The 14,311-nt window shown below is 43.2% G+C and overlaps 1 protein-coding gene across 2 annotated transcripts; it reads right to left on the bottom strand.

Moving 5' to 3' along the window:
• Nucleotides 1–4,305: 4,305 nt before the first annotated feature.
• Nucleotides 4,306–13,266, bottom strand: LOC142260470 (uncharacterized). 2 transcript variants are annotated; one of them, XM_075331942.1, is made up of 2 exons: nt 13,068–13,266; nt 4,306–7,831 (listed from the first exon to the last, which is right to left on the bottom strand). In XM_075331942.1, exon 2 carries the CDS (start codon nt 7,823–7,825, stop codon nt 5,180–5,182), a length of 2,646 nt encoding a protein of 881 aa, XP_075188057.1. In that variant the 5' UTR covers nt 7,826–7,831; nt 13,068–13,266; the 3' UTR covers nt 4,306–5,179. The 2 variants fall into 2 exon arrangements, with proteins under 2 accessions (XP_075188057.1, XP_075188058.1); XM_075331943.1 differs by having other exon boundaries at nt 4,306–7,827.
• Between the last annotated feature and the right edge of the window lie 1,045 nt (nt 13,267–14,311).

Below are 14,311 nucleotides of genomic sequence, written 5' to 3'. Positions count from 1 at the left end.
TTTTGCTAAGGGGGAATGTGACGCCCTGGGCAAGCCAGGGGTCACAGGTCATGACACCACCACACACCCCACATTCCCTGCAGGCACACCAAGGTCAGAACACAAATCCTTGTTGCCCTCCTCCAGGGGCTGATGTTCACACCAGGGGGTGGGCCAGGCGGTTGGCACCACCCACCGAGGAGTTCACAGTCCTGGAGGCGGGAAAACCAGCAGTCAAGCTAGGGAAGTGAAGGAGTAAACAGTGAAGAGTTGAGTTTGAGAGTAGAAGGAAGTGGTAAAGGAGCAAGTGACAGGAGTGGAAGCGAGAGGAGAAAAGTGACAGTTTGAAAGCCTGAAGTTGGTCCGGGTGTGTGCCGCGGACTGAGACAGCAAGGTTGGCAGACGGCGGTGACCGTCTGCAGGAGAGGCTGATCGGAGGTTGCCGAAAGGACCGTGGACGGGTGGTGGCCCGGCGGTACCGGAGCGGTATACAAAGAGAAGCCAGCACCATTGGCAGGGGCCTTTCGGATCCCGGCAAGGCTAGGAGTCGCCGTAATTTGCCAAATCCGTCAGTGAAGGGGACCTCCGGGTCTCCCAGCAGCGAAGTCCTGATTGAAGGCAACAGTCCGACCGTGAAGGGGAGACACCGCCACCGCCAAGGCACTAGTTTCCCAGGGCCAGCGCCTGCGGGCAAGAGAGGGACTCCTCCGGCTCATGTCGAAGCTGGGGAGCGGGTTACCGGTGGGAATCCATCGCTACCAAAGAACCGTACTTAGGTGCAGGGAAGAGACCGTCACCGCCAACTGCAGGGAACATCAGCACCGCAGCCGTCCGAGGGACCCGTCCAACCAGCCGTTTGTTTACCGTGAACTGTGTCATCATCCTTGGGCTGAGTGAGTACCTCCGTGCCGTGCGGCACAGCGCTGCCCCTGCGTCCCTGCACCTCCACAGGCCCCATAACCCGCCTGTCCACCACCCTAAACCCCCGTCATCGGGCCCCGGGACCACCAAAACCCCCTACCCACGGAGGGGCAAACCAACATCTAGCGGCTCCATACCACCACTCCTGGGATCCCCAGACAGAGCAGCGGTGGTGTCCACACAATCACCACAACCGTGGGTGGCGTCACGGACATTAATCAAATCCCCCACCAACAAATGACCCCCTTCACTCACGGGCGAGGAGCGCCGCTCGAGTCTTCGGGATCCGGCCTACCGCTCGAGCCACCGAGCAGCAGTAGCCGCAGAGCAGCGGCGGCTGGACCCGAGCAGTGGGAGAGCACAGCGTTGACACCCTCCTCCCCGCCCGCGACACATGTGTCATAGGCTGTGCATGTCACATGTCCTTGCCTTATAAGACACGGCCATTTTCCCCGTCGCCACCATTATCTGTCTGCTGCGGGTGGGTGACAGTCACTGCTCCCGCTGCTGCTGTGTGCACTATAGACATACAGTGCAATCTACACAGCGCTTTAGGGATTAGGGACTACTTGTAATTTCAGCCCTTTTCAGGGCTGCATTACAGCCGTTCATAACCATTGTTGCTAGGCAGGTCTGTGCCAACGCTGTGCAGGGGTTTATATAACAGCGTCTGGCTACATTAGCTCAGGCAATTCCTAGGGGCATTGTTTCATTGTCTGGGATACTAACTTAGTGTTCCTTTGCTGACCAGCTAGCTACAGCACCTGTGTATTCTACACACCTGTTCATTTTTGCTATGCAATTTTAATTGCAAACAGTGCTGACACTTTTAGGGGCTTACTAAAATTGTCTGGGATAATACCTTAGGGTTTCTTTGCTGTCAAGCAAGGTACACCACATGTGCATTCTACACTCCTCTCCATTTTTGCTATGTAATTATTAACTGCAGGTAGTCCAGCCAATCTGTGAGGAAGGTGCAGGCGTGGATATAATGTTGCCTTCATCCAAAGGTGGTTCTCTCGATGTCTGAGAGAGCTCAACACCACCAGCTGTTTCCACTTCCAAAACAACTGACGACATGACAATCACACTGGCTGTTGCGGGTAAAGGGGTGTAAGGTCTGCGTCAAAAAGCATGTGTGACTGCTGTCCCCACAGTCACAGAGGATGAAGATCACGCAGATGCCATTGATGGGGCAGACGGTGGTTGCACCGCCACGCTAGCCCGCATTGTAGCATAGTGACCTTTCCACAGAGACTTATGCTTCCTTTTAAGTTGTGTGCAGGATGGGCTCCCCAGTATACAGCAAAACCACACACTAGGAAAAGGACTCTAGGCAGTTGGGTTGATAAATGATTGTTTAACTTTACCAAAAGAAACAATAAGAACCATGCATAAAACTGAAAGAATAGAGCAATCTATTCACAATTCCAAAAGCCTACACCCCTATGCTGCGACACTCGTAATGGCGACTTATACCCCCTGCTCACCAACTTTTGCCTAACCAAGGGACTGTCTACACAGTTGCCTCCTACCTGGTAATCCCTCTGCGTAGCAGGAGTAATTGTGTGTGTGTGTGTGTGTGTGTGTGTGTGTGTGCAAACACGACTTACCAGCGGCGCATCACAAGAGCTTACAACTTATCTACCTAAACATAGACAAAACCCATTACCCCCCCCTGAATACCCTTGTTAGCTGAAGCCTCACAGATAAGGCAGATAATAACAGTGTGAAGGCAAACCACACTGCTCAGCAACACAGTCCTGGAAATCTTGTAAAGCAACAATCAATGCAAACATGTGTCGCTGTCCCTCTAGGATTTTAACTGTAACTGACAAATTGACAGTCAAAAAGGTCCATGGAGCCTCTGTTAGGAGTCTCAACACAGAAACCAGCCAGATATCCCTCCGGGAAGGGCCCAGCCAAGGGGTGACTCTTTTTAGGAGACCACCATATTTAAGTGGCCCTCCTTTTAGTCAATATCCAACTTTTTGACAAGTTTAAAGATATGACAAGGGAAATACCAAGGCCAGGTATCCATCCACAGACAGCTGTTTCGGGGTATGTGGAGTAGGATTCTGGCTGGGTGGGAGCAATGCCTAGTAGACCAACAAAACAAAACAATCACTGATCTCGGGGAGACCAGCCAGAGAAAACACTGCCAGCAGCCAGCGAGGGCGCTCAAGACAGTGAAATCCTAGGTACATTGCCCCCTGGGAAATATGCAAATCAAAAAGGTCCGTGGAGCCTCTGTTAGGAGTCTCAACACAGAAACCAGCCAGATATCCCCCCGGGAAGGGCCTAGCCAAGGGGTGACTCTTTTTAGGAGACCACCATAACCACCATATTAAATGGCCCTTTTAGTCAATATCCAACTTTTTGACAAGTTTAAAGATATGACAAGGGAAATACCAAGGCCAGGTATCCATCCATAGACAGCTGTTTCGGGGTATGTGGAGTAGGATTCTGGCCGGGTGGGAGCAATGCCTAGTAGACCAACAAAACAAAACAATCACTGATCTTGGGGAGACCAGCCAGAGAAAACACTGCCGGCAGCCAGCGAGGGCGCTCAAGACAGTGAAATCCTAGGTACATTGCCCCCTGGGAAATATGCAAATCAAAAAGGTCAGTGGAGCCTCTGTTAGGAGTCTCAACACAGAAACCAGCCAGATATCCCCCCGGGAAGGGCCCAGCCAAGGGGTGACTCTTTTTAGGAGACCACCATAACCACCATATTAAGTGGCCCTTTTAGTCAATATCCAACTTTTTGACAAGTTTAAAGATATGACAAGGGAAATACCAAGGCCAGGTATCCATCCACAGACAGCTGTTTTGGGGTATTGCCCCTCATCAGTGTGGAGTACAGAGAGTAGTAGATTGAGGGTTTCCAAGCCGCGCCAATGACCAGCCGATATTAGGATAGTAGATTAATGTTGTTTTTATTCCATATACAGGTCAACGCATTTCGGAAGGCACCCCTTCCTTCTTCAGGACCAACTTGTAAGAAAACATCAAATCTGCTGTACAGGGAATCCTTACAGCACTATATATCCCACTGATGACGTCATGATCCACCCACTTTTAGAAAAAATCGGCGGGAATCTATACATTAAAAAAAATACAATGACGTAGTATGTTGTTTTCATCAAGTTTCACGGATAAAACACTTATAACCATTTTTTTATATCCCAAGGGATGGAAGGTGAACTTTAAAAAATGAAAAAATAAAAATTAAATTCGTGTAATCTGTGTGTGAGAAAAAGCCTCTTTTTTTATTTATTTGTATATGTCAGGAAAAAAAAAATATATATATACATATATATAAGGTGAGTGTGTGTATGTTAAATAATGGGTTTGCGGCGACAACTGCATAGCCAGTATATAAATGATTGGAGCGAAGATAGGTCAAAAACATATTATGGATTTATTCAGATGAGAATTGGAGGGTTACAGTCATTAGAGAAAAATAACTGTCTTGGCTTGAGTTAATAGATGGAGACAGATAGAAAAAATAACAGTTCATATCTCTTACATCGCTGTATTGTGTAAGTCGTCTCGGGATGGTCTGTAGATGGTCTGGTCGGATGGGTCCGTCTTTCTCCTGTCACCTTCTGCCTCTCCCTCCTTCTCCCAAACCTTTGAAGTGTGGGCTTCTTTTATAACCCAAAACCCCTCCTCTGGATTGTCCTTATCTCTTTACATGGTAACACAAAAACTAACTATCCTTATTTTAGGTTTAGCATTACATCATGTCACGTGGTACATTTTACCCGCGAAATAAGTGTACTTGCGCACTAGAGACCTGTAACAAAACCTACTTCAGTCTTATTTATAAACCTTTGAAGCTCGCTGAGCTTTGACCTTAAAGTAACAGTAACTTACAGTAAAACGTTTCTCATAGCTATTTCAGTTCTTAGCCCAACATTCTAAACAATATATAGCACTACTTTGACAACTTTGACAAACAATGTCAGATGGCTTTGATGGACGACTAACAGATGAGTTTGGTTCTTACCATCTCAAACTCTTGGTTTAGCATTTTCCAACACACAGACTTTCCTTAAAGGGATGGGCGACATATACATATATTTATGAATATATGTAATCCAGTCTATGAATCAATCTCCATAAACTCACTATTTTTCAGTCCCCCCTTATATGGAAGTTTGATGAACCCCGGGAAACCCTAACTCAATCGTGTCATCATTCGTATCACATACATTCTTGTTGGAAATTCTAGACCAATATTTGACTTGATAAACCAATCTGCAACTTTCTGTCAAAAAGTCATCTTGCGATTTAACATTCCTCTAAGAATGTTATCTTCCTTTTTCATTTCTATTTTTATGTTCCTATATATCTTCTGAATTCTACACATCACAAAAACTTGATATATAATACACATCAAAACTAATAAAAATATGATTATGATGGGATTAAATAAAACATTACCAACCGCTGACTGAAAAGATGACTGAGACCAGGAATGTACAGATTTGCTAAAACTCTTCCACCAAGTTCTACCTGACATTCCATTCCATTCGTGTTCAATATCACTTAATTCACCTTGTTCATGTCTGAATATAATTTCTGCTTCCTTTAACTGTTTCGTTAATAAATCTAACAAACCCTTGTCTTTCTTTATTTCACTTGTCCACATATCCCAAGGAAAATCATTTATCTGTGATAAATTGAATTGTATCGGAAATGCCGTTAAGTTTCTCTTTCCTATAGAAGTGATATTAAAACTTCCTTCCTTCTTTGAAAGAGATCTCACATCTCCTTCTATACAATACAAACCCATAGGTAGGTTTTCCTTATGTACACAAGCAGAATAGTAAACAGAAACCTTCTCTGTCTCAGACATGACCTGAAAACATATCTTAGTTGGACTTACTGGAGTCACCAGATCATGTAATGTCTGTACAGTCTCTATTCTCGCATGACAAGAAGAATGATTATGAAAACATGAATGATAAATCACCTTATCCTGTCCAGGTAAACACATCACCTTAGAAACAAAATGCAAAAATGAAGAAATGTCTACTTGTTCAGTGTTCACTCCATCAAATGCAAAATCTGTGTACTGCAGTTGATAGAACACTTGTTGTGTGTTGCTCACAGGTATACCCAAAACTGTAACAGGAACAATTGTTCCCTCTCTTCCGATCACTGGGATTAGTGATGTGCCAACACAAATGTTTCGTTCACATCCTAACCACTTATTTACCCACAAATCTGTATGATTCAATGCAAAATCATACTCTACAGGTAAATTTCGCAGTATTCCCAGTGGAGTAATTCCACTCTGTAAAGCCTGTGCAATCAACTTTAAATTAGAAGAGTACTCTACCTGTATCTCCAGGCACGCTTTAGCCACTTGTGTTTCGTGTGTGCTTTCCACGAGAGCTAATGTAGCATCCTGTAGATGTGACACGGAAGAGCCTAGTACAGCAGCTGTATTCATTACCATCTTTTCAAGAAGTTGATTCAGACTCTTCTGAACCTTTACACCTTTTCCTCCAATAAAACCAATATTATCCAAATCTGACTTAAGCGTCTGTATATTCATGGCATTAGTCAGACTTCCCACTGTCCCAATTCCTCCCAGAATTCCTTCTAACACTCCTCTCTTACTCCTAGTCTGAGCAGTTCTTTTCCCAAACCACTGTTCTATCCCCATCTCCATGTTTATGAGATGTGATTGACACTGAGGAAACCTGGTAGAGATCTTCCAATGAGACATATTGAAAATCCACACCATTGTCATAAATTCTCCATCCCTTAATAAGGACTTGGACTGAAATTGATTAATTTGGAAAGGAGTAGACGGCATGAACCTCGTGTCTGTGCATGCACTATCTGCTGCTGACCAAATATTCACACTAACGTCTTTACAATGTCTGTAATGTGTCTTTGTTTCAACGCAACACTGGTAAATTCCAGAGTCCCTGGAAGATGGATTCTCTATGGAAAAAATGAAAGTATCATCCATCCACCTGATATTACCAATCTGACCTCTGTGAATGACATTAGTTGGACTGTTTAAAAAACTTCCCAAAAATGATGAATTTTTGGTCCATGTCAACAAAGACTCAGAAGGCAATTTCAACCTTGTGTTACATTTTAACATTATGGGTAATGTATTTACTTTATTATGTACTGTCTGTGGTGAAACCCTTATTTCCGGAACTATAGTGTTAGTAACGGTAAACACTACAGATACCTGAACTTGTACAGGTTCCCGTGTTATCTGGAAATTCCATGTTTTGACCCAATCTTTATCTCCTTCTGTGATGGAGAGTAAAGAAGGATCCAGAATTTTCCCAAAAACCTGAGTTTTTAACAAAATTTCTGTTTTGGATCTTCCAAACTTTCCCTTTGCAATCATGTCATTTGTAATATCACCGGACCATACAGCAGGTTCATCACCTCTGATCTCTATGTTCCAGTATAGTACATCTGTAGGAGAACATTCCCATGTACCAGTTTTATTATTGTGTACATATTCTCCTTGTAATTGTGTGAATCTAGTTTTAGGTCCTGCAATAGCATGTAATATTATGTCTGTGTCGTGTATGAAATGTAATTCAATGCAACATTTTGTTCCATATCCCATGCAGATATTTCCTGTTATCTCCACAGAATTGTCCGTGATGTCCTCTGTCAGTAAGTTCCGTGTATCTGATCCTCTTGGTCTTCGAGAATGTTGAATCTCTCTAGTCTGTTCATTCACATCATTGGCGATTGTTCCTTGATGTAACATGTAAACAATGATGAAAATGAAGCAAAGCAGCAGGAACGTAGATCCCATCACGTAGAAGCTTGTCTTGAGCTTGGGAAGATGTTCTTTCTCCAGAAGGCTTGATGTCATCTTTCCTTCGCAGTCTTTAGGTTCTTTATTCCAGTTCGTATAGGAATCCATTTCTTCCTGGAAAGAAATGCAGTATCATTATTTTGTCACAAATATTTTGCACTGGTCAACGTGAACCCACACTTTTTGTGTTTTCCGGGTCTTTTTTACCACATTTGACACTCGGTGCACAAGAATCATGACTTGTCCCATAGTCTCAAGGACTTCAAAAGGACCTTCCCAATTACACTCCCATGGTCCACTCTTGCGAAAGGTTTTGATCATCACTAGAGCACCTTTCTTGAATTTGGACTCATAGGGTGGCTCCTTTTTCTGCATTCTCGATGCCGCATATGGCAGAATCGCTTTCAGGTTCTCCTGTAGCGATCTCAACCATTGGGACCTTGAGATAGCATCTTTTTGTGGAGTGGATAAAAATGGCTCATGTGGAAACCACAATGGCATTTTTCTTCCCGTCATCAACTCAAACGGAGTGAATTGAGTTGTAGAAGAGATTGAACCTCTTATACTCATCAGTATGAAAGGAACCTTGTCAACCCAAGTGTTACCTTTGTCCAAAAGCATCTTTGCAATTCTGGACTTGATTGTCCTATTCATTCTTTCCACAATTCCCGCAGATTGTGGATGATAGGGGACATGAAATTGCTGTCGCGCCCCTAGAATAGCACAAGCAGTTTGCATGATTTTACCTGTGAAGTGGCTACCTCGATCGGAGGTAATCATCCTTGGGATCCCCCAAGTACAAAAGACATGTTGTACCAATTCCCTTGCTGTGGACAAAGCATCATCTTTCCTAACAGGTAATATTTCTACCCATTTTGAGAACACATCTACCACAATCAATGCATACCTGAGACCATGTTTACCTGAGGGTAAAGGACCAATATAGTCTATCTGCAGTGTAGACCATGGACCATCTGCAGGTGCGATCCGTAGAAGTGGTGGCTTCTGTCCTTTAGGTCTTGGATTTATTTGGGCACAAATGAGACATGATAGTACAACACTTTGAACTGTTTCGTCCATTTTTTCCCAATAAAATTTCTCCTTGAGAATGACTAACAATTTCTGTTGTCCCAAGTGACCTAAACTCTCATGGTTGTATCGAGTGAATTCTACCTGTAGATGTTTTGGTACAACTGGACGCAATTCTTCATTTGAACTGTGACACAAAACCCCATTTTCACAGATGAAAGGAGGTTTTGGATCATCCAGAAAAATAACAAGAGAAGGATCTTTTCTCTGTTCCTCTGCAAATGAAGGTATGTACGTGTCTGCTCTCTGAACCGCTGAATTCTCAGAGGGTTCAGAGTCAAACACTTCCTCTCCTGTCAGGGCAGCTTCTTTGGCTAGAGCATCTGCGGTTGCATTTCCTACAGATAACTCATCATCAGATCTTTGATGTGCAGCGACTTTCACTATAGCAAATCTATTTGGGGCCCTAGATGCCATCTCAAAAATTGATTCTAGAGTTTCACGGTGCAACAAGGCTTTGTTGGACGAGTCCACATAGCCTCTCCTTTCCCAAACAGGCAGGTAATCGGTTAGGGATCTGACAACATAGGAGCTATCACTGTAGATTACCATTGGAGTTTGATCATCAGCTTCATTCAGCTGTAGGACCATTCTCACCGCTTCTATCTCTGCCCTTTGAGCTGAGAAATGACTCGGTAACTTGTGTTTTACCACTTGTCCTCGCTTGGAATAGAAAATTCCATATCCTGTGTGATAGTGTCCTTCCAGAAAAAATCTAGAACCGTCTACAAACACAGGTTCATCTGCGTCTTCCGACTGTCGTCTGAAGAGAGATGGACTTGGTTCATGGAACGTTTCTATGCAATCATGGGTTTGTCCTTCATACTGCATCAATTGAGGAAGAACATACTTGGCCTTATAATCTACCTCAATTTGATTTGGAGACAATGAGAGCAACCAATGGGCAAATCTCTGATTTGACACACCTGGGATGTTTTTCTCAAAGAGAAGTTTCAGTGTGGAATGTGGCGTTTGGAAAATAACCTTTTGGAACCCGATGATGTGTTGAGTGATTTTTATCGCAAAATACACTCCCACCAGGTGTCTTGCGCACACCTCAAACCCCCTCTCAACAGGTGAGAGAAGCTTAGAGAAGTACCCCAAGATTCTCCATTCCCCCCCTTGCAGCTGCAGCAAAACCACAGAGATACTTGTCTCTGAAGTGTGTGCTTGAAGCGCAAAAGGTGCGTTCTTTTCCACCATACTTAACGCAGGTGCGTGTTGTAGATCATGTTTCAATTGTGTGAAGGCTTTTTCCTGTTCAACACTCCAGGGACCAAAATAATCATCATTGTCACCTTTTAAAAGATCATACAAAGGTCTGGCTTTGTCAGCAAAATTTTCAATGAAATCCCTTGAGTAATTTACAAGCCCTAAAAAATGTCTTAGTGCCTTGTGTGATGTTGGAATTGGAAGAGATGCAATTGCCTCTATTCTGTCCTGTAGGGGTCGCCGTGTACCTGGACTTAGCAGAACTCCTAAAAACCTGACCTCAGTCTGCATCAGCTTGACCTTTTTGGTATTCAGTTTTAAACCTGCATCATGCAGCAGCTCAAACAATTCTGCCAGTAGAGAAATATGCAAATTCTCATCCTCCGTACTCAACAAGATATCGTCCACATATTGCAATAAACATTCCGGACGAGAAAATTTCGACAAAACGTTCGCCAGCGCCTGATGAAAAATTCTTGGCGACATACTAGCCCCCTGAGGAAGCCTACAGCATACATATTGCTGATCGAGGTGGTTGAATGCAAATCGATATTGGCAACTTTGCTCAATCGGTATACTGAAAAAACCATTACTGATATCCAACACTGAGAAATACCTTGCCTTAGCATCTAATCTCGACATCATGTCATGTGTATCAGCTACAATCGGTGCTACATTGGGAGTACACTTATTGAACATCCTCAAGTCCAACAACATCCTATAGCTACCATCGCTTTTCAGAACACACCACAATGGATTGTTACAAACCGAATTTGCCTTACGTATGACACCTTGAGCCAACAATTCCTGTATAATCTTCGACATCGGAGCAACTGACTCCGGAGGCAACTTATACTGACGCTGTGGAGGTGGGTCTCGGCCTTCAATTTTGACAATTACATCCTTCATTGTTCCAACCTCATTCCTGTACTGAGCCCATAAAGAAGGAAACCGCTGTACTAACTCAGTCAATACTTCATCACCACCAGTTTCAGGCCACAAATGATCTGCTGACACTACATCGGTCAAACAAATGGTCCCGACATGACTATATTCATCTGGATCAATAACTACCGCCTTACAACCGTTAGAATCTTTCCATACTGTTTTGTTACCCAAATCAATAATCCAGCCATGCTTTTCCATAAAATCAGTGCCAATTATATTCTCAGTATCCTGACAACACCAAATATCCATTTTCGTTTTCACAAAACCAGGTATTTCCAAAGAAACATCCTGTGCTAAAGTCACCTTTGTTCCATTTTTACCACTGAAACCAACAATTGTGCATACAGGGGAATCTGGCTTTAAATGTAAATCAACATTTGTGACACTCAATTGCGCACCTGTATCAAGGAGAAATGTTACTTCCTGACCTTCAAGATTTACCTTTAAAAATGGTCGACCACAGCTATCCATTGAAACTCGAGTGACGAATTCCAGTGGATGCAGCCTGGGGACCGGCTTTGCTAGTCAGGAGGATGGAGAAGGGAGAAGAGCAGCAGGTGTCTTGCCCCTTCCATCCAATCCCTGTATGGACATTTCCCTTATCTGTCTGGTCAGAGGTGCATATGGTGATTGGTTATTTCTGTTGTCAGTATGAGTGGGCGTGTATGGTGATTGGTTATTTCTGTTGTCAGTACGAGTGGGCGTGTATGAAGGTGGAGGTGCTGAAGATGGGGGAGGTGCACTGGATGTGTTTGGCATCAGTCCATTTTCCTTACCCAGCCTTTCCTCAACTCCCGCCCTCAGGAATTTCTTGCATTCCCACTTCAGGTGTCCGGGTAGGCCGCAAAAAAAGCAATGAATTGTGCTTTTCCTGTTACCCCCCCCTGAATTCTTGTTTTTAGAATTCAACACCGGTCTTTTGTTGTTTTTGATCTGTTTTTCCTGGGATACTAATGTGTCAGTGTTCCCTTCTATCATGGCTATTTTTGATTTTACCTGATTTTGCTTCATTCGTCTACGTATTCTATCAATAAATGATGTGACCTCTTGTAGACTTTCCATTCTAGAAGCTATTTCGAATGAAGCAGGGTCCAAATATTTAAACTTTTTAACAAAGGCCTTGATCATGGAAGGCGGTTCTTGATCAGATCCGATTTCCATTATCATTTTGTAGGCCTGTTCAAATTTAACGACAAAGACAAATGGATCCTCCTGTATGTGTGTCTTAAGGTTTTCTAACAATTCGACTGTTGGGGTAGACTCTCCTGTGGTAAAGAGAATCAACTGTCTCAGCCTATCTTCCTTTGTGTCATGGATCAGGTCATTGTGTTCGTCAGTCCTAGGTGTTGCTTGTAACCTTTTTGCCATGTGGGAGGGAAGCCATACCCTATAAATCTTGTTTCTCTGTTCATTTGTTAGATTATATTTATCGGAATGTGACTCAAAAATGTCCGCATTATGGAAGGCGTCCATTTTATCATCATATTTCGGTATGTCCTTAATGATTTTCATTAATTGGTCATGGATTTTAATGTTAAGACGGGCGGCCTTATCATGTAACTTCTTTTTTCGAAGTTCCTCCTCATTCAGAGTCTCGTCCTCGGCCGTATTCAGCCCGTCCGGTACGTCTGAACCTAAAGCTTCTGTCTTGTTCTGTCTCGTATTAACAGATACATATTTAATATCTTTCCGTAGTTTTGATATTAAATCTGCTCTTGTTTCCAACTGATCCTCCAGATGTTCGATATGTTCTGCTAATATCGAACAATTTGGACAATCTGTTGTTTCTGAATCTGTGACGTGTGTGTCTGTTGTATTGGGCGTGCCTGTTGTTATGGGTGTGTCAGTCACCATACAGATAGTGCGTGCATATGGCTGTGCCCCACCCACCATGGAATTGTAAGTGTATACCATACCCAATACATTCTGTATCTTTTTCTGTAACCGATTTATAGTAAAAAACTTTTTATCTAGCTTAAGATTCTCAAGTTCACATTGCCGGTACAGATTTGACCATAACTGTGCGTCACTATGTGTATGATCAAATGAATACTCTACATGACAGTTACTAAAATAATCATGAATAAACTCCATTTCTCACCAGTATGTGATGCTTGTCCTTGAATGGCTTCAACCGTCTTATGGATGGATGGTCCTCGGATGGCTTCAACCGACTTATGGATGGATGGTCCTGGAATGGCTTTGACACATACGACCTCCGTGCAGCTTGTCACGTTAACCCTCTCTTAGGTTCTGATGTGGACACAGTGTATCGTCGTTCGCCTGCAGCTTGGACAGAAATTACTCACAGACCCCCACAGACCCCCCTTCTCGGACAAAGGGCAGGGAATGACGTGAGAGAAAAGAAAAAAAAAGTCCTTCTGCAAGAATAGGCAGCGTGAGAAAAATCACCTTGCACAGAAAACAGCTGTGTTTCACAATCATTCAGGCTGGTGCTCGCCAAATGTTAAATAATGGGTTTGCGGCGACAACTGCATAGCCAGTATATAAATGATTGGAGCGAAGATAGGTCAAAAACATATTATGGATTTATTCAGATGAGAATTGGAGGGTTACAGTCATTAGAGAAAAATAACTGTCTTGGCTTGAGTTAATAGATGGAGACAGATAGAAAAAATAACAGTTCATATCTCTTACATCGCTGTATTGTGTAAGTCGTCTCGGGATGGTCTGTAGATGGTCTGGTCGGATGGGTCCGTCTTTCTCCTGTCACCTTCTGCCTCTCCCTCCTTCTCCCAAACCTTTGAAGTGTGGGCTTCTTTTATAACCCAAAACCCCTCCTCTGGATTGTCCTTATCTCTTTACATGGTAACACAAAAACTAACTATCCTTATTTTAGGTTTAGCATTACATCATGTCACGTGGTACATTTTACCCGCGAAATAAGTGTACTTGCGCACTAGAGACCTGTAACAAAACCTACTTCAGTCTTATTTATAAACCTTTGAAGCTCGCTGAGCTTTGACCTTAAAGTAACAGTAACTTACAGTAAAACGTTTCTCATAGCTATTTCAGTTCTTAGCCCAACATTCTAAACAATATATAGCACTACTTTGACAACTTTGACAAACAATGTCAGATGGCTTTGATGGACGACTAACAGATGAGTTTGGTTCTTACCATCTCAAACTCTTGGTTTAGCATTTTCCAACACACAGACTTTCCTTAAAGGGATGGGCGACATATACATATATTTATGAATATATGTAATCCAGTCTATGAATCAATCTCCATAAACTCACTATTTTTCAGTGTAAGATGTCACAACCTTGCCTAGAACACCATATAGTCCCATGACATTAGATCAAGGTTGTCGAGTAATTC

The sequence above is a fragment of the Anomaloglossus baeobatrachus genome, unplaced genomic scaffold (assembly GCF_048569485.1).
Source record: "Anomaloglossus baeobatrachus isolate aAnoBae1 unplaced genomic scaffold, aAnoBae1.hap1 Scaffold_111, whole genome shotgun sequence".
In the NCBI taxonomy this organism is placed as follows: Eukaryota; Metazoa; Chordata; class Amphibia; order Anura; family Aromobatidae; genus Anomaloglossus; species Anomaloglossus baeobatrachus.
Note: the sequence above shows the minus strand (reverse complement) of the source record. Positions and strands in the feature narration are given on the sequence as shown.

Bases quoted from the DNA above. Each gene is read 5' to 3' on its own strand.
- LOC142260470 (XM_075331942.1), bottom strand. From the start codon at position 7,825: ATGGATTCCTATACGAACTGGAATAAAGAACCTAAAGACTGCGAAGGA.